This window comes from Necator americanus, chromosome X (assembly GCF_031761385.1).
Source record: "Necator americanus strain Aroian chromosome X, whole genome shotgun sequence".
Lineage (NCBI taxonomy): Eukaryota > Metazoa > Nematoda > Chromadorea > Rhabditida > Ancylostomatidae > Necator > Necator americanus.
In genome coordinates, this window is record NC_087376.1 from 2,819,470 (window position 1) to 2,847,129 (window position 27,660).

General features: G+C 36.7%; 2 protein-coding genes across 6 annotated transcripts; one reads left to right on the forward strand and one right to left on the reverse strand.

Annotated features, from left to right (window-relative positions):
* Positions 1-4,643: 4,643 nt before the first annotated feature.
* Positions 4,644-10,722, forward strand: RB195_021326 (uncharacterized protein; the record flags this gene model as incomplete). 5 transcript variants are annotated; one of them, XM_064208007.1, is made up of 21 exons in its annotated part: positions 4,644-4,733; positions 4,885-5,022; positions 5,103-5,110; positions 5,222-5,354; positions 5,461-5,570; positions 6,027-6,091; positions 6,148-6,261; positions 6,418-6,492; positions 6,572-6,753; positions 7,024-7,122; positions 7,183-7,338; positions 7,533-7,740; positions 8,620-8,756; positions 8,838-8,946; positions 9,014-9,084; positions 9,313-9,454; positions 9,553-9,723; positions 9,808-9,864; positions 9,943-10,047; positions 10,107-10,303; positions 10,519-10,722. In XM_064208007.1, 21 exons carry the CDS (start codon positions 4,644-4,646, stop codon positions 10,720-10,722), a joined length of 2,571 nt encoding a protein of 856 aa, XP_064063886.1. The 5 variants fall into 5 exon arrangements, with proteins under 5 accessions (XP_064063886.1, XP_064063885.1, XP_064063887.1 ...); XM_064208006.1 differs by having other exon boundaries at positions 4,885-5,110; positions 5,194-5,354; XM_064208005.1 differs by having other exon boundaries at positions 5,008-5,110; positions 5,194-5,354.
* Positions 10,723-11,595: 873 nt separating this feature from the next.
* RB195_021327 (uncharacterized protein) lies at positions 11,596-21,822 on the reverse strand (the record flags this gene model as incomplete). Its single annotated transcript, XM_064208008.1, has 12 exons — positions 11,596-11,736; positions 12,013-12,097; positions 12,481-12,643; positions 15,933-16,094; positions 16,545-16,656; positions 16,824-16,932; positions 18,467-18,620; positions 18,947-19,065; positions 19,120-19,204; positions 20,048-20,101; positions 21,495-21,557; positions 21,768-21,822. The coding sequence occupies 12 exons, from the start codon at positions 21,820-21,822 to the stop codon at positions 11,596-11,598; spliced, it is 1,302 nt and encodes a 433-aa protein (XP_064063889.1).
* Positions 21,823-27,660: the final 5,838 nt, after the last annotated feature.

Consider the following 27,660-nt stretch of genomic DNA (forward strand, 5'->3'; position numbering starts at 1 on the left):
ATTTTGGAGCAGAAATTCCTTAGAAAAGAAGCATTAGAATTCATACATCCTCAAGTGCGGTCAAAAAGAATTCTGGATTTTTTTTGGATGGAAAGTCAAACATTAAAATTAACTCCAACAACAGCCTTCCGTTACTGAGTACTCTTCGACAATTTGACATCGCAATTGTTCCTATTTGAAAAATATCGCCACTGATTCTGAGCTCGTTCAATGAATAAGCACACTGAGTCCTTAATAACTCTTCTTAACATATGGTTTATACGGTTTACTCTTTTTGTCTAACTGAAAAGAGTACCAAATGTGGAAGGCTTCACAAAAACCGGGAATAACTATTTGAATAGGACTTCTCTGCAATTATTCGAGTTTTCTTTTTCAACTAAATCACTAGAAATAAAGATGATGATAACAGGAGGAAAATTAGACCTTAATGAAAAAAGAACCTAACCACTCCAGAAAATCAAGGCAAAAAAGAGGAGAAGATCTTTCAGAAAGTCGACAAAAGAAATCATAAGTTAAAAATGAAACTATTTGTGAAACTAAGCACCAAAAGCAATCGGAATGCATTCTTTCAACTTGAAAGAGGAAAACTGTGTAAATATGTACTTTACCCGTCAATTCTCCTTTCATCCTAATCACAGTTGTTTTTCCAAGAACAATGGCACTGAATATGAAAGAAAAAATTATTCAGTAATGCAAGTAGCGCAAAGGGAAAGTGCTGCGGGATCATTGCCTGGATTGATATCCTGTAAACTTTAAACAACTTGTTCGATGTCTCGCCTACCACTCAAGAATAATGGGATCTTATCCGCACGGCCACAACGTTGAACATCAATCAATACGACATAAAAACACTGCTATAAGATTTGGAAGCACTGAAACATCGTGGAGAGAGATGTGAAGAAGATATGGTAGGGAGAAGCCCGGATAAAAAGAGGTAGATAGAAGGCAAACAAGAAGGAAGACGGCAGCACAAGGTAGAGTGTAGATCCGTAGCAAGCTCTAGTTTTAAAAAGAAGAGATCTAGCGAGATGGAGGGCTTCACTAGTGAAATGGATACTATGGATGAAAAAAAGAACGATTCTTGGATTACGAAGGGATTAGCTATGAAGAACAGCATTCGAGATGCGATGAGTGCCGAAAAGTCAGCGTCAACGACAATACACATATACATGAGCCGGAGAAAGGATGTAGCGAATAGTGGATTGATTGATGGGTAGTTGTCGTGACCTGTGTGAGCAGCATGTCAAATGACGACGCTGGCGGATCCCCCAGATTTGCTCGCATACACGGACAATATATTCATGCATTCGTTGGGCGGTGTTCACCAATCATCTTGGAGCTTATCGATCGAGCAGATCAGTCGTGTTTCAATAGCATCGAGTGCGTCGATGAATAATTGATATGGAGTGTATGGAGCTGCCGCAGACAACTGTCGACTATTAAGATGTGGCAGCGCGTCAGTCGCCAGCGGTCAAACCCGCCACACAATCGCCCGCCCGTCGTCAGCGACGATTCCTGAAGCCGTAATGGGCGCTATTGTCAGGATTCTAACAAAATTTCCGGGATTAGAATCGTTGGAAGCAGTCAGTGTTGCGTTGTTGAATTAGAACGCTCCGACTAAGGGGAAAAGAGGAAGAATTCCAATTCTCTGCATAGGTTCCGAGAGTGAATGATTGTCAGTCACCACTATTTCATGGTGATAAACTATTCAAGTACTGTACCAGTACTGTTGCTAGTGAGAGAAATGGTAATGTCTATCTTTCTACCTTATTATTTGTAACATATGAAACTACAATGTAATAAAAAATAAACGAATGTACTTCCAAGCTCTAGATAATGTTCCCAATAGAAGTTCAGTGCGAAATCTTTAGCATAAATTAAGCACCGCTAAAATATATGGTACTGAAACAGGATCCTCACCCCTGAAGAAACTCTCTTCGAATTCACAACTCATCTTTTACAAGTACATGTATTTAGCATCACGCTGTTTAGAACACACAAACATCACTTGTACATTCCACACTGAGATTGTTACGTTCTGCGGAAACCCTGTAAAAATTCATTTCAATGAAGTTCGAAGAACCCCTGAATACCTTGAATGATGCTTTGGAAAGATGGCAGCAAGTGCAAACAACAAAACTACTTAAGAAGTACGTTGAAGAACAAGATAGTTCAGGATAGTTCAGATGATGCGAAAGAAATTGTTAGCTAATAAAAAGTAATGTCTTTTTCTGACAATTATAAAGGACTGATTAGGAAAAAATCCAGCTCGCGACCTGTGACGAAAATTTCGGTTACGGTATCCTCACGAAAAAAAATCGGCGAAAACTACATATATGAAAATGTTCCATAGGATAATATTTAGTGGAAGAAAACCCGACCAACCAAGCCACAAACAGCACCAAAAAATGACGCGCGATCAGCTTACAAATCGAAATCGATAGTTCACGAATTGAATTTGATCTCCGCTTGCAGATCAAACGTTTAATCTTGAAAGTTTCGCCTTCAAATTCTTCACGAAAAAAATTTCAAGTGAAAAGAAATTAATTCGTCATTTGTCAACCTCTATTTGTTATCTCTGAAATTCTCGCTTGCTCAAATATTTTAATGAAGGGAAAATAATCGCCGAATATGGCAGCGTATACACAAAGCATAAGTTTTCTCAATGTAGGTAGGTACATGGATTTTACCTGGGAAAGCTTATTTTGGCTGCTTTAATGTTCTGATTCCAGAGTAGATTCCAGAGTTTCCATGTGCCATCAAGAATTTTTGCAAATGAACTGGAAAAATTAGAGGGAAATGAACATGTAATCGCTTTTTAATATCACTTTTTTCCTCCTTTCTCCGCCTTTTTAGATATCCATCCAGAAAGAGCTGAAAATTCCAAACAAGTTATTCATAGTGATGTATGTTCGTGTATCTGGAAAGTAGCCCAAAAGCGAGATTTCATCGGGAATAATGATCGACACCGCACACAACGGGCAGTTGTGAATGTTTTGATTACGCGCTGTAACGTGCGCAACGTGAATTAATTTACGCGCACTATGTAACACGTTCTGATCCATGAATGAAGTGTAGATTCATGACATATAAAATTATTACTCGATATTTATCATCCATAAAGATAAAAATGGCTCTTATTTTGTGTTATTTTGATAAAACGGTCAGTGTTACCCAGCTCTTTTTTTTTGTTGTAGAAAAATGAAATTCTTCCATGTGATTGTATTTCTAGTAGGGAAACAATGCGATTGTTCATTACATGATAGAAATGTCATCCATAAAAAGCTGTTTTGGCTACTGTAAACAATCCTCTACGTGATCTCTGATTTCAATTATTATTACTATTATTATTTCATTTATACAGCGTTCTCAACGAAATCACTTCTCTCAATAAAATAACACACTATTGCTTGGTTTCTCATTTTTCCTTTTTTGCTTTTTTTTCTCTTGTCAAGGTTTATTTAGATTTTCTTAAGCTAAATGTACAATCACAAAATCCACATAAGAGAACAGTTAGGCCATCAATTTGGTTTGTGCAATGATCTTTTAATTTTGGCCAAAAATCATAGTTAAAATGAACTATTTCAAGTTTGTGTAATGCACCGGATAATTCTGGAAAAGAAGGATTTGATGCTATTTATTGATACTCCAATAAAAACTGTTTTCCTATCAGTCACAACTTTTTCAGGGAATGGTTCTTTTTGGTCGAAAAGTTCGCGTTATGTACGCAGTAAATGAGCTCATAGGGTAGGCAAAAGACCACGTTTTGTAAATTTGCTCTCAATGTTCTTCTTCATCCTTACGTGAGTCATATATCAATAGTTCACAAAATCTTTTCTCCTATGATATCACTAGAAGCTTCGATGACGTCAAAACAGTGTGAAGTTCAGTTCATGAGGGTGTGTCAGTATCAAACAGCGATTGCAAAATGTGTGATAAATCAACGGCTGTATTGTGTACACAATCTGCTAATAGAAATAAACATTTTGAAGACTCAGGAAGAATCAAGAAGTGGGAATTCTCTAGCGTTTCTCATAGCTATTCAACCAAAATTCGCAGAATCTCAAGGATATAACGGTAGAAGAGGAAAATCCTGTTACTTTACGTCACCAAATCATCAGTAATGCACTTTAATTATTACTTCATTTCATTAAACAACGAAAAGATATCGAGGAAAACTACCCTTTGATACTACCACTCGTGATTTGATCCACTCGGACATAAAAATACTTAAATCCTACACCATGTACTAGATATTAAACAACATAGTTAAGATGGAAGTCTGGATATCCATTGAATCCCAGGGTGTGTACAATAAATCCGACTTTACAACTCTACAATGCCTCGTTGTACAGTCCCTGAACTGCGAACGCGCCTTTTTTTTCCACACGCACATTGATTTGCGTCTGGTTAAATGCATGGACCGCACTCGCACTTCACAGTTATTGGATGCTTTTGCTTGCCTCATCTTCTCATTTTCTGCGCTATGATTGATTAGAATATTCCTTCTCCTCGATAGTGTTATATTAAAGTAGATGTTCCTCAGAGCTTCGGAATGTATTACATTTGTTTGATAGACTTCCCTGAAGGGTGCTACTTGAACTATTTCCATTCAGATCTTCCTTATCCTAGAATATTTCTTCATGGACGGAGAAGATGAGCAACTCTCTAGCAAGATTTCTGAACAACCTCAACCGAAACATGATTTCTGGGATAATATTTATACATCCGAGGTTTGCTTGTTATATTCATTAGTTTTGTTGTGTGCGACTCCTAGAAACTGGAATTCAAACCTTGTTATAGGGGATTTCTTGCAAACGATGTTCTGAGAACAGGTCTGGTGTTTTTATTTCTGCTTTTTTTTCGATCGTTTTTCTTTTCCAGATGTCAAGCTGTCTATCTTATCTCATATTTTCGTGTTTCGCTGCTATAACGTATTATGCTGTAATGGGATCTCTTATACTCGAACAATCGACATCATCCGATCAATTAGTATCCGTCTTGCAGCCTCGGAACTATGCGGTCACTGTGTATTCGTTAGGTCTTATCATTGTCATTGGAGTTGTGACAGGATATCTAGTTCAAATCGTGCGGCTTCCTAGTCTTTTAGGTTTGTCCTTCAGGGTATATCTCCAGTCGTTATTCCTTCTTTTCATTCTAAAACGTTAGTGAACAACGGATATTTTGCTTCAGGAATGCTTCTAACTGGTATTCTTCTCAGGAATTTTGCTGGATCCATCATCACAACCAACGTGATCAAAGAATGGAGTGTAGTGTTGCGGCGTACAGCATTCATAGTGATCCTTCTTCGTGGTGGACTTTCTCTGGATGCAAATGCTATCCGACGACTTAAGGTATTAGCATATTTCTTCGATTTCCCAGCATCGGCACCGATTGTGTGGAGAGTTATACATTTGTTTGTTCAGTTCGTCCTAGATTGACTTTTTTGTATGTTTTTAGGGCGCTTGTCTCCGCCTGTCTGTTATTCCATGCACAGTGGAGATTATCAGTGTTACGTTAGCTTCAAAAATCATCTTTGGAATGGATGTATTCTTTGGAATTGCCTTAGGGTGAATATATATGATCTCTTCTTACCATTACACCTTCCCGAAATGTTATGGGTTTTCATATCGTTCCTTTTGCTTCGAAAGTCGTGATTGATTCGAACCGAAATTAATGAACAAATTAATATTATTTGTATTATTATTACAAATTATCTATTCTTTCGGGTCACTTGACCATTCTTCCGCTCTTTTCTTATTGAATTAAGGACCAAGTGTTCCTTGTGGGTTTATGCCTTGAAAATCGTGATTTTTTCCCACATCCATTACTAATGTCAAGGATTAGGAGTTGTTTCGTCTCCTAGTGCTAGACTTAACTTCTTAGCTTAACTTCGACCACTTGACTCTCCACATATAAGTTCGCCGCGGTGGTTAGGCGATTCTTATGATAATTCTGAAGCGAATTAATGCCATCTACATGATTTAAACTTTAAAAAAAGTTTTTCTTTTAAATATTCATTTCAGTGCTGTTTTGGCTGCTGTTTCACCCGCTGTTGTTATTCCAGCTCTTCTTGACGCCAGTAAAGGAGGTATAGCCGTTTTATTACTTTCTTTTCCGTTTTCCATCTTACTTCGCTTGACTCAGGTTATGGTGTACGAGCTGGTGTACCATCTTTGGTTATTGCTGCTGCTAGCTTAGATGATGTTTATGCAATAACAATTTTCAGTCTGATTTTATCGCTTACTTTTCCCTCCTCAGGTTAGTGAAATTAGTCATGGATTTGTTGGTTTACGATATGTAAAGATAATCGCCCGGAAACCTGTTCACTATGTTGTAACTATTTTTTTGTGCACGAAAATGAAGTGTGTGGACGATCAGTAAAGTTACTATCTCATCTATCTTCTCTCTTTCTAGGAGCCTCTCCCTTATTGACGATTTTGGGCGCTCCGGCTGAGGTTTTCTGTGGAGTTTTCTTCGGTTCCGTTATGGGTACATTATTATATTCATTGTTAAATTCGCTTTTTTCAAAGTTTTACTCTCTAATTAGTGTTTTTGTATACTTCTTCAGGCTTTCTGCTTCACTTTATTCCCCGGAAAGACGTGCAAAATCTGCATCTTGTTCGTCTTGCGCTTCTATTCACTTTCTCGTTGGCATTTCTTCTCGGAACCACTAAACTTCGAGTCGATGGAGCAGGTGCGATTGGAGTGTTGGTTGCTGCATTCGTCGCTGGTCATGCTTGGAAAAAAGAGGTACGGACCATCATTGATTCTAGAGATCAGGGCTTAGCATCTGATTTGCCGGTAACTCCCCACTTTACGTGAGTATTATTCGTTCTAACTTTATGGAGTATGTAACTGGATAGCTAGAATACTATCCTATCTCCTACTATCTATACTATACTGCTCCTTTTCTTGTTGCCCCACGATCACGATTCTGTCTTCCATTTTCTCAAATTTGCATTTAGTTCTCCAGCATTTTTATTTCCATCAGCACATTTTAATTGTTTGAATCTTATTTAGGGAGAGCTTCCGGAAGAAGACTATCTCGCTATTATGTGGCATCATTTCTTCCAACCTCTTCTTTTCGGTCTTATTGGCTTGGAATTAAGTTTTGAAATGGTGCGTATTCACTTTTTATGGAACATCTCAAATCTCCATTGTTTTTTTTTTCCTTTTCAGATCAGTCTTCGAACAATGCTTCTCGGAGTTGTCGTTCTAACTATCGGTCTAATCTTTCGATTCATTGCATCCTTTTTTGCTGTTTTCGGTTCTGGATTAGCAATGCGAGAACGACTTTTCGTGGCTGTTGCTTGGTTGCCAAAGGCGACTGTGCAGGTGATCTATTTGCCAGATCATATCGATTTTTTCAATAGATTTTTTTTCTGGGGTTCAATACTCGGGCAATTCTCACTGGATCTTTTCTCTCTTTCCGATCGCCCTCATAATTTCACAAAAGAAACACGTCCAATTCTTGGATTCTGTAACGAAACAATATTTTATTCGTTTGGAGCTTAAAAACATTGATTTAGGCTGCTCTAGCTCCGATCGTTCTTGAAACAGCTCAGTCCAGATCGTCTTCATCTCCCTACTATATTCAAAATGGAATTTTTATCCTTACTATGGCTATCCTTAGCATTCTTATCACTGCTCCTCTTGGAGCGCTAGCTATTCGACTTGCTACACCGGTTCTTCTGAAAAATGATAAGAAATCTGCTGAACGTCTTCAAACTAACGATGGTGATATTGAGTTGATGTCAAAATGATTCTATAGGATTGTTATTTGTTGCTTCCTTTTTTGAAGTGCATTTGAACCCTTTTAATCTGTTGTTGTGTTGGGTTTATTTATGTTCTAAAAGTTAGTTGATAATCTTTACATTATGTTTGTTATTATCGTGTCGTTATATTATTTACTTAATCTTGAACTGATCGTTGATCTTTTTGATGTACTGGTACAAATATCGGTTCTAGTTTGATTTCTATCTCTAGTCTGATGAGTAGGAGCCGATTCATTCTTGCTCATTCTCATTTTTGGGAGTTTAATTTGTTTTTCTGATGTCTTCTTTTCTATTCCTCCGTTCTTGCCTTTCATACTTTTCATGTCATTAATTCTTTATGTACGACTATAGATTAGAAAAAATCCACTGACGATGAGTGGGGAAGTCAGATCATTTGTACCCGAGATTTATTTTTGTTTAGAGCGCATTTTCTTCAGATATCGACACTTGTTTATGTGCGGATAAGTTCAGATTAGTATCATCGATGAACCTCTGTTTGCTCTATGCTAATGATTTTCTAAAATTGTTTTTGTATTTTCTATTTTAGTACTGCATTATTTGGCTTCAGAAACGAGAACTTAATCTCTGGTTTTATGTCAGTATAGTTCCCGCAGTGTCATTATCATAACCTTTAACTTATCAAGGGTTTTGTATTCTATTGTTCAAGTTTTTCTCGAAATTGTATTCCTCTTTTTTCCCAATAGATTTTTCTCTTTATGAAGATTTCAATAACAGTAATAGCAGTGTTGTTATACACCGTGTATTCTTCAAGGACCGTATCTGAAATTTTTCTTTTATAATATGCAATATTGTGTGTTAATTCCAATTTTTAGATTTACAGTTCTACTTATGTATAAATTAGTATGCGCCGTACAAAACTACAGTTGGGGAAAACCTGGTAGTTGTAGTACAGTTGCTGCCCTGGTTAAACAGGGACATCATCGAGATTACGTGGATGATGAGAAGCCTTATGCTGAGGTTTGTTTGAGGTTCATTGTTCTATTCGCTATTTTGTGTCTATTTCTGTTGTATTACATGCTTTATTCTTGTTATTCTAAGTTCTGGATGGGTGTTCACCCTAATGGACCAGCGAAAATCGCTGAAACATCTGAGGATCTGTCAAATCGCATAAAAAATCATCCAGAAATTGTAGCTGATCATGAAGAAGGTCAGTGATTTGATTCACAAATGATATTTATTTTCATTCTCAATGACATATTCTTCACTCTCTTTAGGAACTCTTCAATTCTTGTTTAAAGTGTTGTCCGTGGATAAGGCACTGTCCGTGCAGAGTCATCCTACTAAGGTGGGCTACTGTCAAGGATCATTTCTTCATTTTCATAACCAAGACCAAACTTTAAATAAGGCATAAATAAGTCGTTTGAGTGTGAGGTTTATCTGAATTCTTCCATAAAAAGGTTTATTGCGTTTGCAATACGTCGACATTTCAAAACTACTTTTATTTTCTTTCTTATAGAATAGATGTCCCAACCTGAGCTTTTCTCATATCCTAGTCTAATCTAATCTTCTCCAGGAAGAAGCGATTGCATTGCATGCAAAGGATCCTCTACATTATCCGGATCCAAATCACAAACCAGAAATGGCGATTGCATTAACTGACTTTGAACTGCTCTGTGGATTCCGACCAGCAAAGGAGATCTACGAAAATCTAAAGGGTAAGATGGGTTGTAAAGCACATTTACGGTTTCTTTGTAGAAATGGCACCATGACTTTTTCGTAAGAATGTCTTCGAGCAATTTTGATTTGCTTTAAGGTGCACCGGAGGTTCTGCATTTAGTTGGTGATGCTGTTCAATTGAAAGACTTGTTAGGAAATGAATCAACTGCTAAAATTGCTCTGAAGAAGATTTTCACAAAAATATGGAGCTCAGCCTCTGAAGATATAGCTGAAGCTGTACAGAAATTCGTATCACGCATAAAACAAGGTTAGGACCTTAATATTGCTTCAGTGGTTTCGATTTCATTGATACTTTTTTCTTTTTTGGATTTCGTTACGTCTTTTTTTCTAGAACCTCAAAACAAAACTACTGATCTTGTTATAAGGCTCGATGGGGAATTTCCTGGTGGTGAGAATTCGGATTTTTTTCTTTTAAGCGGTTTCCATTTAGGAAATTTGCACTCAGAAACTTTCATATGACATTTAGGCGATGTTGGTGTGTTTGCCCCAATTCTCTTGAATCACTTCACTCTAAAACCAGGACAAGCCACATTCCTGGGACCCAATCAACCACATGCTTACTTATTAGGAGGTAAAAACTACTTTCTGTAATGAATCCTCAACAAATATCATTGGCATAAGCATTTTCAGATTGTGTCGAGTGTATGGCATGTTCGGACAATACAATCCGTGCTGGTTTGACTCCAAAATTCAAAGATATCAAAACATTGTGTGCCAATCTGACTTATGCTATGAGCGGACCACCGATCTTTCCAAGTAAAGTGGTCGGTCCTGGTATTGAACTTTACGCACCTCCTGTGCCCGAGTTTGCGGTGCAAGCTGTCAAGGTTATGTACATGTTTATTTTCTGAAGGTAAAATACGGTTCCCTTGATCACCGTCAGTACAACTCGTTCTGTACCGATCTAAAGCGGCCGCAAACCGAATATTGTGCGTCTAGATCCAATGAAAGAAATACAGCAATGATTTTATTATCGATCACCGTTTGTACAGCTTTTAATGATGAAAATACAAGCGTTTCCGTCAATTCGCACTATTTTCAGGCCAATGCAACACATTTCACTAATGAGAAAGCTAGTTCTATTGTAGTGGTAGTAACTGGTACTGCCCACTTCAAAGCTGGATCTATTAAAATGGATGTACAACGTGGAGATGTGGTTTTCTTCTGTGCAACTACACATGACGTGGAGATTATGAATGCTTCTAAGGACTTCGTATGCTACCGAGCGTTTACGCCTCGGCGATAATTAATTTAAAAGTAAAAATCACGTTCTACCCCAAATTTGGTGAAGCACTTGGACTAGCATGTGTTTTGCGCGCCCACAACTTAGATTATATATGAACATCTCCAAAAAAGAGGAGTAACTGTTTGACACTTTCCATAGATATATTGGAGACAAGCACAAAAACTGAATGAAAACTATCAACGGGAAGACTAGACGTAGAAGAGTTTCACGAGTTAATGAGTAATTCGCAACGTAAAAGTTAGGAAGCTTACCAGAAATAGTGTACCTTTTTCTTGGAAATTCGATTTTGTGATTTTAATGCTATTTGGAGTGTTTTGTCTGCAATTGCATTAGTCGCACTCTGCTCTCACTTGATGTGGAAATCATTGACACTGCTTATGCTTTCCATTTCAGCACTCAATCTAGTCATAATTAATAGTTTATTACTTGCCATTTGACAAAGTTTATGTTTCCGAAGTGAATGTATCAATATTTGGTCAATAAATATATTGCGTTTAAAAGTATTACAGTAACATGAAGAACAAATCCAAGATCCCTTGGCTCTGTGCCAATCACAGTTTTCACAGGCACTGAGCTGCACAAGTCTCCTTTTTTTCAAGCTTTCGAACAGAATGCAAAATATTGCCAATCTCCAAGCATACTTCTTCAGAAAAATCCAAGAAATTGAAGAGATCCAGGAGTTTGTTGAGTGCTCGCTGATTACTACTAATTATTTGAACACTGGTCCCAGTTTAACATAAACAGAACCGAAAATGAGATGAACATTGAGCTTCTAAACAAAAAACATTCGAAAAAAAAAGAGAAAGAAGAGAAAACCGTTTTTGGGATACAATTTAATATCAATTGTAGGTGAATTTGTTCCCAATGGTTAAGTTACTGTAATTGTAACGGTATCGTAGTCTCTTTCGTTTTCTTTTCACATGCTGATCCTCCTTGTATTGGATCGTAGACGTCAATTTGATCCAGACCAACATATGAATATTCGTTGCGCAATCCTTCCGCTGAGAATTCTATCTGGAAATGACGGGACTGAAGATAACATCCTACTTTCTGGATATTTACCTAAATATTCACAGCAACGTAACGTATCGTCTACGCATTGTTGGGTGGTCTTGTGCCGATCACAACACGTAGCCACTCAATTAGTGAACAGTGTTAGTTTTATCAATTGAGTTAACGCTAGATATTAGGAAATTTCCACGAACTTTTTCTCAACCGTCAGTGGGTAGATTCACAGTTTATTTTCTAATGAATAATAAAGGAAATTAGTATATGAATTAGGTTTATTACCGTTTCGTATGTTCCATTGTTTAAGTAGATTTTGTCACATGTCCAATGGTGCTTGTCGCCGTGCACTTCTTCACTGACATAAATCCTTAATTTATATACGTTTATTGATTTTTTCGTAGTTTTAGTAGCTAGTTTCATAGTGCTCTTAGTAATGAAAAGTAGTGGTTCTTAGTAGTTAGTGGGAAAAAAATTGAATTTAGATTTATTCGAACATAAATTTTTTTCTTCTACATAAGAAAAAAAATTAAAATAAATTTAAAATTGTCTAAGCGACAGCAGCGAGTCTGCAGCAACGAACGTGCTTCTCCCCCATATCTCATCCCAGTAGCACGTGCACAACGCCCGCTTTCGAAAAACAGAGATTTCCGGACATACAATTTAGCTTACTATGGACCACTCAGCCATTTTAAAAAAATCTAAGAATATTTTGCTCAGATTCCTAGAATTTCTAACTGCATAGCCACTCACCTTTCCCTTTCCTCCTGTACAGTTCTAACCAAGAAAACAGCAAGCTTGCTACCATAACTTGCAGCATAATAACAGAAATCAATGGCGAAAGTACGAGAGAATTCGAATGGACCCAAGCTCAGCGTTGAGGTTCCTGGTCCTACTGCGTAGGCGTAGCTGCCCTCTAAATATTGCATATACTATTTATAACATGTCGAATGGTTCGCTGCAAGGTGACGACTTAGAAGTTTAGAGAAGTTCTCCAGACTTCCAACTTTTCAAGAACTGATGCACGTGCATGTCCGTTTTCCCCGTAGGCTGTCCTGAGTTCTAATTCTTTTCAAAGCGCTACGAATTGAAGAGAAGCATCTACAGAGAGTCAGCGCGACGCGTCAAACATCTCGCGCGGAGTTTGTTCTTACTTCCATGCTCCGCGATGTCATCCTGTATCGCGATAAAACTGTGGAAGACGTATGAGGAAATAGTGTAATTTCCACAATTTGAACCAAATTAACTCGACCGATCTCCCTCATCATAGACTTTCACTCGGTCAGTTCCGACACCGTGTGACGCGTCTCCTATTCCAAAAACAAAACCGCACTCTTTCAAAAGTTACTCAAAACTTTGCACTTGGATGAAGCTAGAGAAATATTTTAAAAGCGCTAAAATTCTCTATCTAAATATCTTTAAAATTTTCCACTTCTAAGGCAATGTGTCACGAAATTGAAGTAGTTTGGAAACTTGATAGGAAACATAGAGTACGGAATGTGAATTATGGATGTGAACATGTCATAAATTCCCTATAATCGTCTTCGAGAACGTATTGGGAAGGGCTTTGATCTTACGAGGTACGTGAAAATACTCCACCTTTTGCACGCTACGCATCCACGTGCGAGCGGTCGAAGATCAATAGACTCTCCTCTGAAGTCTATTCGAGTAAAACCAATGAATAGGCTGCCGAGGGACCGGAGCGTGTACAAGGATTGCGCGTTTCAATATACATACTTTGTAGGATCAGGCGCCATTTTTCAGGATGATAAGGGGAAAGCGAGTGTGAACATGCTCATATTAATAATCTACACCCTGAAGTCTATGTTTTCCATCAGGTTTCCACATCACGTTAATCTCGTGATGCCCTGGATTTAAGGACGATGTGCTTCCTCTGCGAGTTCCCATCATGTATTACGATCACAAGGACTATATGTACTTATCTTATGTTACTGAAAAGCTGTCATTTCCAGTGCTAAAAGTTTGAAGGAGGAAAAACTAAAATATGCAGTTCCCACAGATTCCATTTAATCTCCTATATTTATTTCTGTTTTTAGAGGCAAAAAGAAAAGACCAAATGCGGTTTTTGCTTGCTGAAATATCCCATCACTCTTAAGAGGTTTCGAAAAAAAAACTTGTCTATAGCAAGTTTTTTTTTACTTCTCCTTCCATTCTTCCACTATTTTAAACGACATCAGTAGTATAGCAATTGCACAAAAAGTGTAGGGAAATTTCTTAATCTAATTATTGCGCTCAATCGATGAGGGCACATTTACAAGTTTTTTTTTGTCTATTCGACTCGCTCTAAGGTAACTAGATAATAAACGTACTTGTCCATACGGTGCCCTTCGCATTTTTGCTCTCGGCATGGTACGCATTAAAAATTCATGGGTCCTCAAAAAAGTGATGCTGCAGGCAATTTTTAGGCAAGTTCACTTCAGTTTAGAATTTTTAGTCTTTCCACTTTAATCTAAGAAATTTGTCTCAAAAAGATCTCAACTTGTAAACTCGTAAACCTCGTAATTTTAGAGTTTAATTGAAAACATTGGGGGTACGCATAAATAATCGATTATTTCAGTGGCAACAAAAACGAATTTACGCACATTTAATTTTATCTTTAGCCGATTATGTAATCTCCGTAGTTATCCAGAACCTTTTTACATCTTGCTGGTAGAGTTCCAAGCCTCTGGTCATGAAATTTCGTTTCTTTTGAATAAAAATATTATTCTAGATGAGCTCACAGTTTATTGATATTTTTGAAATTTCTATTCCTTAGGGAATGTTCCACCGATAGAAAAAAATGAAAATCAGATGGCGCTTTGTCTGGAGAATACAAAGGATGTGGTAAAACCTCCTAGTTCACCTTCCTTATTTTTTTCTTGGATTAATCTGGCTGCGTGCGGTTTGGCACTATCGTGTACAATATTACCCTTTTTCTGTTGACCAGAGCTGGCTTTTTTACCAATCTTCCCAAGTTTTCGAAGATGACTTTGGATTCTTGATGAAGAAGCCTGGAGTGTGTTTGCTATTTCCTGAATACTCAGTTTGGGATCAGTTTCCCGCTAGTGATTTTAATGCGTCATTATCAAACTCAACAGGGAGGTCATTCACTTCGATCGTTAACAGACAGGTCGAAATCACCACTGGGAAAATTTTCTAAACCATTTTTGGTTAATATTATTTATTTATTACTTTCAATACGTCCCCATACACATCAGAAATATTTTTTTTCATTGCAACCGTCACATTAACAAACGATCGAAAGTGAAATAGCATCCAAAGACGTAAATGTTTCTCGATTGCTTGATTGTTCGCCATTTTACAACGATGTATAAAAAACCTTGGAATTTAATTGTCCACAAAAGTAAAATCCACGAGTTGTAATATTGCCGTGTAAAACACGTCTCAATGCATTCACGCTCTGAGCTAGACTGAAGTAAATATTCCACACTAATAATATTTGATTACTTATGGGTACCTCTAATAATTCTAGGGTGTTACCCGTCACATATATTCAAAATTCTAAATGCCGATTAATAGTAAGGAATAAAAACACCAATAAAGACACCGTTCATTTTTCACGAGGGAAGAAAAATCACTCATTTTTTAACTCCATTTTTCTGCTTATGCTCCATTATTAACACTAATTTTTTGCCTCATGGATGGTTCCTATCGTTGGTCCCTGAATCAGATCCGACATCGGACCATCGTTCACCTATTTCATTCCACACTATAACAAGCGGAGGACTAAATTTAGAGATATGGTCATTTGATACATGTAATCCTGGACTATAGCGAAGCAGACGTTTACAGACTTCGTACCACTGCTGAAAGGACCCCCAAAATTATTTCACATCGTAAGGATAGGTGATATTTCCTAATTTACTCCAGTCTTGTAGGTTAACTCTATCATGGATTAAAATGAATAAGTTAGCAAATGGTGGCACTACACGGTCAATAGTTCGATACCGTCCAAGACCAACTAAACACTTCATCGGCTCGGAGCCGACAGATTTGTATCGAATCTCTGTGGAAGAACAAAAAAAAAACTGACTCGGTACATTGGTTCCCTGTCGCAATTCTCTGTTTAGGTTCCATACACATTCACTAACTCATACAATTTCGAAGTGAAATCGATCGATAGGAATTGATCAGACACATTATCCTGATCCTTGAGTTATCAAATATGTACCCGTTGCTCTCACCTAATTGCGAACGAATTCCAGTAGATCTGGGCCCTATAGGATCCTCGGATATTTTCCAGCCCGTCGATTCGAGTTTGTTGAGGCATGAACCACGCTCGAAATCGCATCGAACAGCTGGGCAAGTCTTTTTCGGAAGCTTCACAGGTGGATCGTAGTGTGGAACTGAAATATTCTGCAATTTTTGTGGATTCGCGCTAAATTTTATAAGCGTAAACACATATTCCCATCTCCACTATTGATTAGACTGCTTGAGGTATAGGTCAAAAATGTTATTGATCCTTACTAGTATAAACGTTTCTGCGTTTTCGCCGTCATCAGACTCTTCCGAAGGAATTGAAAATGCAAAATACCGCCTACTTAACTATGCCGTCCATATTTTGAAAATACTTTTTGACGCTAAAAAGAGTTAACGACGACTCTGAGTCGCCACAAATCCATCCATCTATCCATGGTTTCCCATCTTCAGAATAGGTTGTTATTTGTTTCGCATATTTATGTGGAAGAAGAAACATTACTCTCCCAACAGGCTCACTATATGGTGAGAGAAATAGTTTGGTGTGGCGATTGTTCTGGAATTGATAGTACTTTATTTCTGGATTTTTGCATCCTTACTCATTTTGCATTCATATATTGCGCTCGAGTTGTAGGTGATGTCATCTATGATCGCAGCTCCGCCTTGTTTCCCAAATGCATCCAGTGCGAAGTTGTACGCCTCCACAACTATCTAAATCTTCAAAGTAGAGTATTTAAATAGTAATAAGTAAGACTCGCTTAAATCTCCTCATATAATTGTTTAATTGGTCTCTTTGTACTTATTATTCCATTGATCTATGGAAATATTGAGAAAAAAACTATTGAGAAGGAATTTTACATTTAACAACAAATACTTACCTCGAACGTATACCAAATTGTTCCTGGAATGATCACTTTTGCAAGTTTTGTGTTGTTCCTTTTTATTGGATCGCTGCACCATATATAGCGCTTTCCCATAGAGGGAGCTCTAAAACTTCCAATTTTTCCAAATATCCATTTCTTCCATAGGCTTCTATCCATTCTATGATAATAAAAGACACGGAAACTCATAAAAAGCTTAAAATAGTCGTATTTTTTTTTAAGACATCCAGAGAAAGAACTTTAAAGGCATCATCCCATGAATCTGGGTTGGGTTCAGGTGGGTTATGCCTATACGGGCTCATAGATATAGGATATTAATAGGGAAGAGGGTGATTCCGTCCTTTTCTTCCTAATTGCCGTAAAAAAATGGCCCGGAAGATGCGGCGCGTGCGCAAGGTTTGCGCGCTCCAATCAAACTCGTTGTAGAAAATAGCACCCCGGAACGCCCGAAGCCGCATCTTCTGGGCCGTGTTTTTACGGAAATTAGAAAGAAATGGATGGAATTACCCCCCCCCCCCCCCTCCCCCTCTCTCTCTCCTTAATCTACGATCCCGTGAATATTCCACCTGAAATCCATATCACGTCAGATTCGTGGGGTGATACCTTTGAAGTCTAACGGAATCTAACGGTGATTTTACGCTACGTCATAGCTTTGATTAGATCTTATGCAAACAAGTTTGCTGTTTATAGAGCATTATTGTTTCTGAGCGCATGTGTACTTCTTACGCATCGCTTTGATGAGAATCGTAAGATTTCAAGGAGGTGAATCCTATCAGGATCTTTTTTTTGGATTTGCTGCCCATGTAAGGTGACTAAGATCTGGATTAAACGGAGCAAAGACGATATGTGATAAAGTTGGATAGAAATGACAGAAAAATACGATATGAGGATTGATAAAATCAATTCTAGTCGTGTGTATGGATATGCGGTAGCGTTATGCCCGTTTGTAACCTATACGGAAACTTCCAACTCCAAGTTTCCGCCCTTTCCGTGCAAAAAAAAAAGAAAAATTAAAAAAAGAAGCTCTTGGAAGAGATCAACAAAATCGGTACTTCCTGAGGATTTCCTTAGAACCGATTCAATAACCCATGAATAAGGTCCGTAGTTAATCACTTGTCATTCCGCTTAGTTCGGATACGAGCAAGACAAAACCAAATCCACTATTCACGGTGCTGCCTTATGGACCAAATATTAGATTCTCACAAATTTTGCTCTTTAGTCAAAAGTTCTAAATTTTTCTCTCTAAATTTCTGGATGAGCTTGAACATCTTTTTGGCCAAAAACAAATAAGATACTGACAATTTTATATGTATAAATAGTTTGAATTAATTAACAACATTTCTGGATTATTGGAGATACGATGAAAGCAGTAACAATCGCCAAACATTCTTCCTCATAATTTTCTATTTTCTGGAATTTTCATCCCTTTTTATCTTGTTTTTTTTTGCTTCTTTTAGGGAATTACAATGATACCGTGTCAATGTTTTCTTTTCTCTCACAAACAATAAGACGTGAGCACTTAATATTTTCTTAGCTTTTTTAAATATCCTTCTTGCAGATGCAATTTTTAATTTCTTATTCACATATATTTCATATTTTTTTGTCAGGAACGTCTATTTTCGATATTATAATTGGCGCACCTCGTACAAATCCTTATTTTCACGCCAGGAGATGCCCAGAATCTCATTTTGACAACACCGTCACCTTCTTGACATTGTATCGGATCACTGACTAGTACAGCAGAATACATTGGTGGTAGCTTTTGTTGGACACCGGCAATGAGAAAATATCCATCTGGAATTCGGAAATACCTCTATAACTAGAAGACAAAACAATCCTTGATAATCGATAATTTTCAGTGATTAATTTCCGGTTTTTCTTCACAAAGAGAAAAAATACAAGTTTGCTGTTGTTCACCAGACGATCGCCACATTTTTTAGCTTAGCCATTCTATAAATATATAAGAGACTTGATAATTTTCGCATATTACTCGAAAATTGCTATAATTAAAATTAATAGGGACGATTTTTTCTCTGCTGATGTTGTTTTGTTATGGTTGCTGTCATTTAATGGGTTCTTTAATAGTTTTCCTGGTAATATAGCTCAATTATATTGTTTACCTGCTCGATCTGACATTCCAAAAATTGTGTCGCCTTCCGATTCTCCCCATGATCCTTTCATCCTGATGAAATCAATCTCGTCACCATCGGCATCGCATGTGTTTTTCTCGTTTCTCCACCTAAATAATTCTACTAAACATCTATTTGGGCTTATTTGTAAACAACTTGTCAACCTGCATGGTTTCGTAAGAAATGAATCGAAATCGTAGCACTCTAAGTCACATATTGTTGAAACCATGAATTGTCCGAAAGGTGATCCTGAATTATGTTGATTAAATATGTTAATACTGCGAAAAATAGCTGAGACAGATCTTGCTAGCATTTTCCAAAAAGAAAAATTTGAACTTTGGAAGTTATAACATGGTCTTGGATGAAATCCGAAACAAAATCACGCCTGATCGAGACTCGGACGCTGTTACTTGCGTATAATCCTCGATGCTAATGTTTTCTTGGATGACCGCAGAAACTCGCACAGTTTATCTGCACTAGATACATGCCCTCTGAATTTCTCATTTAAAAAAATGCCGTACATCAGGACAATTTTAGCCTTGAAGGCATCACCCCGCGAATCTGAGGTGGTGCAGATTTCAGGTGGAGTATTCGTATACAGGATGGGAGACTACGGAGAAGGAGGTGATTCCGTCCATTTCTTGCTAATTGCCGTAAAAAACGGCCCGGAAGATGCGGCGCCGCACAAGACTGGCGCGCTCCAATCGAACCTCTTGTACAAAATGGTGCGGCAAAACGAATGAAGCCGTATCTTCCGGGCCGTTTTTTACGGCAATTAGCAAGAAATGGACGGAATCACCTCCCTTTCCGTAGTCTCCCATCCTGTATACGAATACTCCACCTGAAATCTGCACCACCTCAGATTCGTGGGGCGATGCCTTTAAATACTGCTTTGGGCAACTAGTCAATGGCCAAACAAATTTTCGATCGATAACGCGAAAGCACGAACAGAGTTAGCAGTTCGAGACAAAATGGCAAAATATATATCAAAATATATATAATATGAATATATATCGAGTATAAGGAGCGATCTCTCATGTTCAATAATCTTATAAATATATTTATTTATAAAATCTAGTTAAAAATACTCACCATATTTGTAGAAGGGAAACCATAAATCGACATCCGTGTGACCTCCGAGAAATTCTAAATAAAACCAGTGTGAAACAATTATGTGAGGGCAATTTGTCCTCTAAGGCAGCAGCCACAGGAATTCTCTTTTCCGCTAATTGGGATTTTACGTGAACATCATCGGCAACAGAGAATAATGTTTTCATTTTATTTTTCTAAAAAATACGCTTCCTCTCACAAATTCGATAGGATTTGGACCGTTGTTGTGAGTAGGAATGTCAAAAATGGAAGGGAAAAAGCTAGATCAGTGACTATCAATATAAAATAAAGAAGTGTGATTATTTGCATCTTACTTGTAAAATTTGAAAATTTCAAGGATTATTCAGTATGAAGTTCCAATTTTCGAGCAATACCGTGAAAGAACGAACAGAGTCAACAGTCAGAGACAACATGGAAGAAAAAATATCGAGATAGATAATAACAAAATACTTTTTTTTTCTAAAATAATCAAACTTTCTCAGAGGAAGATCAACAGAATAAAGAGAGTGAATAATATTTTAGTGAAAATTATGCAAAAAACCGCTACCTTCACAAAGAAATTAGTGGTAGAAGACCGACCGGAACAATAATAATACAATTCAAGTGGATCAGTACCAGGAACGACTAGAATTAAGGACGATATCCAGAAATGAACCGCAACTATGAGACGAGTGCTTTAACCGTTGAGCAGCACTTTTAATCGATTACGGGCGTAGATCAAAATTGACTGAAGGTTGGCTTTTGCTCTACTGATCATTATCTGGATGTCTTGCTCTCTATTTCCAGTAATCTCGATCAGATCCGTTGGATCAGATCTGCCTTGGATGTAAGTCAATTCTGACAAACTTTGGGCATATTTATCTCCTGAACGGGGAGAGTTCCTTTCCTGAAGCTGATCCAGGAAGCACAGTTATTTCCTTAGATCACCATGTATCGATCCCAATAGACTACCTATGCCACCTATACCTATTTTACAAGGATGAAGCAAGTTTTTACGTATTAATATATTATTCTACGTTATATTTTATTATATTTACCATTATTCTATTACATCAACTATATTATCTTATAAGAATCAGAATATTCGACGAATAGTGCACGAACGGCACGTATAGTCGCATGAATGACCTCTTTGCTCTAAGAGTTTGGAGCCTAGCTGGTCCCCCATGGAATTTCTGATACTGTCATTGGCAATCCCACGACGATCTTGACTACAGTAGTCTCTAAGAGCAGTTCTTGGGGCGGTACTAATTTAAACAAGTTTCAAAGTATAGGTCATGTTGTCTTCTCCTGTCCATTCCTTAATAGCACGATAGTTGAGGTTTGCAACAAAAACAGAACCACAAAATTTCAAGGAATTCAAATTCAAAACTTCCATGGATATTAGCACTTGATAAAAATATGGTTACTCTAATATACAATAACTTACTCCTCATATCATAAAGCTGCCGACTAAAAGCGGCAGCATCGAAGACGGCATTGGTAGGACATCCTGGAAAAGGGTATTGTTTTTCTTTGAAAATATTTTTTTTTCGACAGAAGTGTTGTCGTTATGCTATTATGGATTTTTTGTGGTTTTTTTTTTGTTGCTTTTCCAAATGAACATTCAAATTAAGCTCGTTCAGTGCTCGGGAGACTGTAAACGATCAAAACAAAGGATATGGTTTATGAATATAATAAAATCTCGCTTATTAAAACCTACCAATAACAATTTTTATGTATAAGTAGAGCAAAATATATAGTATACACGCATACATGCACAGTGGTCTCTGAACAAATATCGGAATAGCCGTAGTCGATCCGGATAGAATATCGCTACATCCAAGAGGAAGGTCGTTCAACCAGATCCGAAAATGTAGCGTGCAATATTTGAGCAAAGATGAACGGACACAAGAGTGGATGCTTCAACTCGCTATTTATAGTTCTAGGCAGGGAAGTCGAGTAGAAAGAGAGTTTTTTCCCTCACTCCTCACCACGTATTTCTTACAAACAGTCTTTGAATGACTGCGAAAAGAATTTTTGAGGTTAAACTTTAAATTCGAAACAAACACGAGAATTGTCACAAAAAAATATTTCTTTTTATACTGTAGGATGTGAAATTTTTCGACTATAACTTTAGTTTATGTTGTTTTTATTTTGAAAATGTTTAATACATGTTGCTTTTGTATAGGAAATTCTATGTATAGATGCTTTTTAGTTTAATGACAACCATGTTGACATTTTTCTATTCGCGTTTGATTAAACTCATTCATTTTTTTCCTACAACAACATTCCACATGCTCCTTATTTCTTTCTTCCTGTTCATTCCACACGGTCGGCGATTATTCGATTTCTATTGTAATTTTCACGCCATTCCCTTTAATATTAGCATGTTTTGAAGTCCAGCGCTTTTAAAATATGTATTTTTCGAAGAAACCCTCGATAATGAATGCTCTTTTCTACAAATTGATTCTGTTCACGAAATCCTTTTTTTTGTATCTTGACGAGAAAATTTCATTGTATGACAAGCTAACTCTGGAATTTTCAAGGTATATTCCGTTATTTTTCACTTATAAAGAAACTATATCTTAAAAATAATGAAGATACTCTTAACACCTTTCGTTCATTATATTTTTATGTAGAAATCAGTTTTCTTTCTATAAATTATAAGCTTCTCATCACAGTGACTTCTCACTTTTTTCTTTACAAATTCGCGATTTTTGAATGACTGTGAAATGTAGGATATATTTAATGAAGTGTTCTTGGAGTTAGTATTATTCTTCCAGGTCTTAATAATAGATGGTATAGAAGATCATCAGAAAAATAAGACGTTGGTTTTTTTTTTGTTGGAAAAATCCACCCAGTAAATGAACCTTTTTGCTATTTTTAAAGTTGGATCGCCTATCGAGTGTCTGCCCTTTTAATGGGTATAATTTTATATACTAGTAAACAATTGAAACATTAATATTGGATGATGTCGCCCTCTTAAAATCGCATTCCACCCAAATAATTAATAATTAAATATCAATAATAACCAAATAATTAATAATTTTCTTTATTTCATCGTACATTTTTGTTCACAAAGGTTTCTTATAACTCTTAAAATAATAATAATAATATTATAATTTTTGACCTCCTAAAAACTTAACCAGATTTAGCCAACTTTTCCAAATTTAACATCTGGCAAATATTGACTGTGCATCATCAAGATAGTTCTTCGAATATTTATTTATTTACTTGTTTGTTCAATACACCCATAATATACAATAATTTGTAGGAAGTTAGACAATTAAACAATAGAAGTTTAAACCGGAAGGAGTTCATTACAGCAAAAAGAGAGAAACATAAGAAAAAAGAATTCGGGAGAATCGTTTGTTCCAGCAACGGCCAGGTATCATATATTTGAAATATAAAATTAAATGTGAAATAAATTTGAGTGAATATAAACGTTTAGATTGTATCCAGCTATCCTTACGTTTTCTCGGATGACCTCGATGCATCCACAAGAACTTTCGCTGTTTAAGCCCCACTATGTCAAAGCTCCGTTCTGCCCAAATGGAAGCGTACTGCGGTCGGCGGGGTAAACATAAGTATCGGGCCCAAAATATTTTGATTCCAAGACTCACTCCAAACACTTCGATGTCACTATTTCAGGAAAAAATTCACAAAAGAGACAGATTGGAAGACAACTGAGTGCATCGGTATAAAAATAAAATCACTACTTGTTTCCCTAGAAATCCAGGCTGTTTTTCCATCCTGGTTCCTAATCTAATCAATGAATATGATATCGAGAACTAACCGATCGTCTTCGCAAGATTTATTTTCCCGCAAAACTGATCCACCTGTACTGATGGCTTGGATGTTGTCCAAAAAAAAACAAATAGCATTAATTAGAACCCTCTCTTCACCGAAAAATTGAAAAATATGAACTGAACCCAAATCTTTAAGTCACATTTTACTCGTAGAAAAAATTTTACTTGGAGGAAGTACACGTCGATCATACACACTGTGCATTTAACTGGTATAAAAAAAATTAAGGACAAGGTTTTTTTTTTATTGCCTGCTGCCATAAGGGGATTTATTGAACCGAGCGAACTATTTACATTGCTGACGACGGTTGGGTTCTAGTTAGGTGAAAAAAGCCATCCATTTTTGTAACGAATTTTTCTACCGCAGTAAGAATCCTTGAAACCGGGAAAAATTTTCCAAAATCTGCAATCCTCGCTTTGTTCGTAAGTATGAATGGGAAAACTAGAGGAAAATCTACGTCTGAGCTCACATTGGAAAAGTAATTTGGACTTTTTCCGCTAATTGTTCTTTTCGTGCTCATTTGAATAATATATTACCAGGAATTGATCTAACATGTAAAACGTTAACATTTATCGAGAGAGTAAAAAGAAAGATAAGTAGGAGTTTAATTTCCGGCCTAGTTTTTCTTTTTCTCATTGTGGTAACAGTTTCTCTTGTATCGAAAGTGCTAATAAGAATCCTAAAGATTTTACACAATCAAGGGAAGCATTCAGGACAGAAAAATATGTTTATGATACATGAATACCGAAAAAAAAAAGATAATAGCAACAAAAAACAAGGGAAATTCTACGAAAATGTAGGGCACTGAGTATGAAACTGTGTATAGATGTGGCAGCAATGATTATTTATCGATCCGAAACCTTCGACGGTGATCTTGTCCTCGATCCTCAATTTTTGCCCTTCACTCTACTAGAAAAATTTGAGGTTGCGATAAAATTTAATAAGTAAATTGTCCTTAACTGGTTAATTTACTTTAATCAAGCGATTTTCTCGGCAGTTATAGGTCACAATGGCTCTAAATGATAAAATCAAACTTTTTTTTTGTTGTAATTGTTGCCTATAAATAACAAATAATAAATAATTTAAGAGGTATCTATGTCACTGTAGTCTTCTGTTTCTTCTTCACATATTTTAAATTAGCGTTTAATTTTAACGAATTACAGAAGAACCTTCCCATTTCTCTAGGACACTTTCTTTTAAAGGAAATTTACATGGATTGCATGTTTTTTTCTTTTCAAATTAAAGTTGTTGGTGAATAAATTTGCTCGAGGAAAAAAAATTACTCCTGGAACAACAACGATAAAGTCAGGAGAGGTGGCATTGACAAATAGAGATCGAAAACTCTTATTATCCTTGGATCAATGTACTCTATTGACCATCGTTCACATGGCCACATGATCCGTTCCCTCACTTCTTCATTTTGCCAGATATTTCATTCAAGTAAGCTTCTGGAATGCAATAAAATGTTTTTGTTAACCTCTGGAAGTTGTAATAGGGGTTTATTTGGGAATTGGTGTCACGCCATATCCAAGTTATGTCAGTCGGACATACGCTCCTGTCTGCAGCCATATATTCTCACACCAATACATCCTGAAAAATCGAATTGGATCTCTAAGTTAATCAATTTACTTATAAAGGATAGTACTTAAATAAGTATTCTTCTTTTTCATGACAGGTTGTACCTATTATGAACCATTGAGCCTAACTTTTTTTTTAGATTTTTTTTTTCGTAAAGATTTCCTGAATGCCAGAATTGTTCCTGAGCGGTGCATTATCCCATTATTTCGGCATTTCCATTGAAAACTAATGCCACATAGGATCCACGTGGGTTACTAGGTCTCTTACAAAAGATGTGCGGCTCTCATCCCATGTTCTTGTTTTCCAAGGCAATAATCCAGAAATGACGTGGATATGCGTCTTGAGATCAGATCAGCTGGAAATGCGTAATATGTGTACAGATTAGTAAACGCTATTCTTGTCTTTGTTGCTGACGTTTGTGAGGTTACAATGAGGATCAGCGGATGCATGGATAACACCAGTACTTACACGATGCAATAACGCATAATCCATACATATGTCTAGAATCCAGCGATCCGAACACCGTATGCAAATAAATATCTTTGCATGTCTTCACTAAGAGACGAGAAACTCACAAGAGGGTTTCATGATAACAACATTAATATGAAATTTTCTGAGAACCTTAGGAAAATAACACGTTATGACTCTGAATAATTACTTTGAATAATGATCTCTGATGTATCTCGTCTTTCTTCTAGATCCACAACATTCGGTATTCTTCATAAATAAAGGATAAAGTAAAAGAATAAAGTTTCTGGCGTTAATCAATCCGTTTGGAATGCGCCCCCATGTTCACTTCAATCCAGAATCGTTTGAGGTTTATGAACGTGTAGCTGGTCTATAAAATGATTTGTGGTGGCCAGCCGATGGGTCAAGTTAGGGGTTTTATCCTCTCAGACAAGTCTGGTACCAATCTATCAACCACGGTGGTCGATGAAGAGCTCGGTGAGCACTAGGGCGGATTCGAACCTCCGATTGATCGTGCAGGAAGCGGAACCTCTAACCGCTACACTACAACCGCCCTTCTTCGTAAGAATCTTCATAAATATCTAGTGAAAATAGAGTGATTGAAGTGCGCTAACTCCGTATATCTACTATTTTTGGTATCTTTGCATGAGATAATAATGATATAATTTTGTATTCACGTGAGAGACTCATTCTTGCAGAAAATCTTGCAGAAAATCTTACAGATTTAGTTAGGATTTGTAGGATAATACACCTTCCGCTTCAGTTATATGATCTCAATGACGACAATGAATTACGTAGCGCTGTTTTCGTATCGTTACTCAACTAATTATTTATTAAATTCAAAATGACTCTTAAAAAAGGAAATTTTTCACTAATTATGATAATGTGATAACTTTTTACTAGTAATGAACATGTTTATAACCTTGTTTATTATAATTGTACCGATAAGTGATTATCTGATTAGTCATGCATATTGTCTTTTTTGGACCAGAGATCATTTCAGAGAACTTCACATCTTCCGCCTATGACTCATTTCCTCTACGTAGTGTATCGCATTTTATACGGGAACATTCTATTCCGTATCAATGACTCCATGCGACCTCATTGAACTCATATTATAAATGATTCTATGCTAGTTACTGTAATGTTATCAACTTTTTCAAGTTACGTTGTTTTTGTGTTGTTTATTGGCGATAGTCTTATAAATGACAATTTTTTACTCTTGTATGAGTTCTCCTTCTCTAATATTGAAGATAATTAAACTACAAACACGTCATTCTGTGACAAGAACCCCAAGACCTCGGAAAAGTGCTTGATTTTGTTACATACAGGATGTCGAAAAATTAAGCGGGCCATAAAAATGGTCCAAATCTTATTTTTTTTTACCCACAAAAATTTTAAAAAAATTTTCTCTAAAGCAATAGGCCAGATAATCATTGTTTTATGTATTTATATTATTTATTATATTTTTATAATGTATAATTATTTCATAACTACAAAGAATTTTCTAAGTGGTCGCCTTCAGCCATGATGCAGGCGTCAATTCGTCCCAACATCGAATCGACGGTGCTATGGAAGTGATTAAGTCATTAAATTTTCTACGTTTCGACTCCTTAGTTGCTCTTCCATAAACTTTCAAGCAGAAAAGTCTAGTGGATAGAGGGCCGAGCTGTTGGTAGGCCAGAAATCCTTTTAAAAAAAGCCTATTTTGGTCTTGATGAAGTGGAACGTTGTTTCGGCTCCTTAGGTCGGAGGCAAAT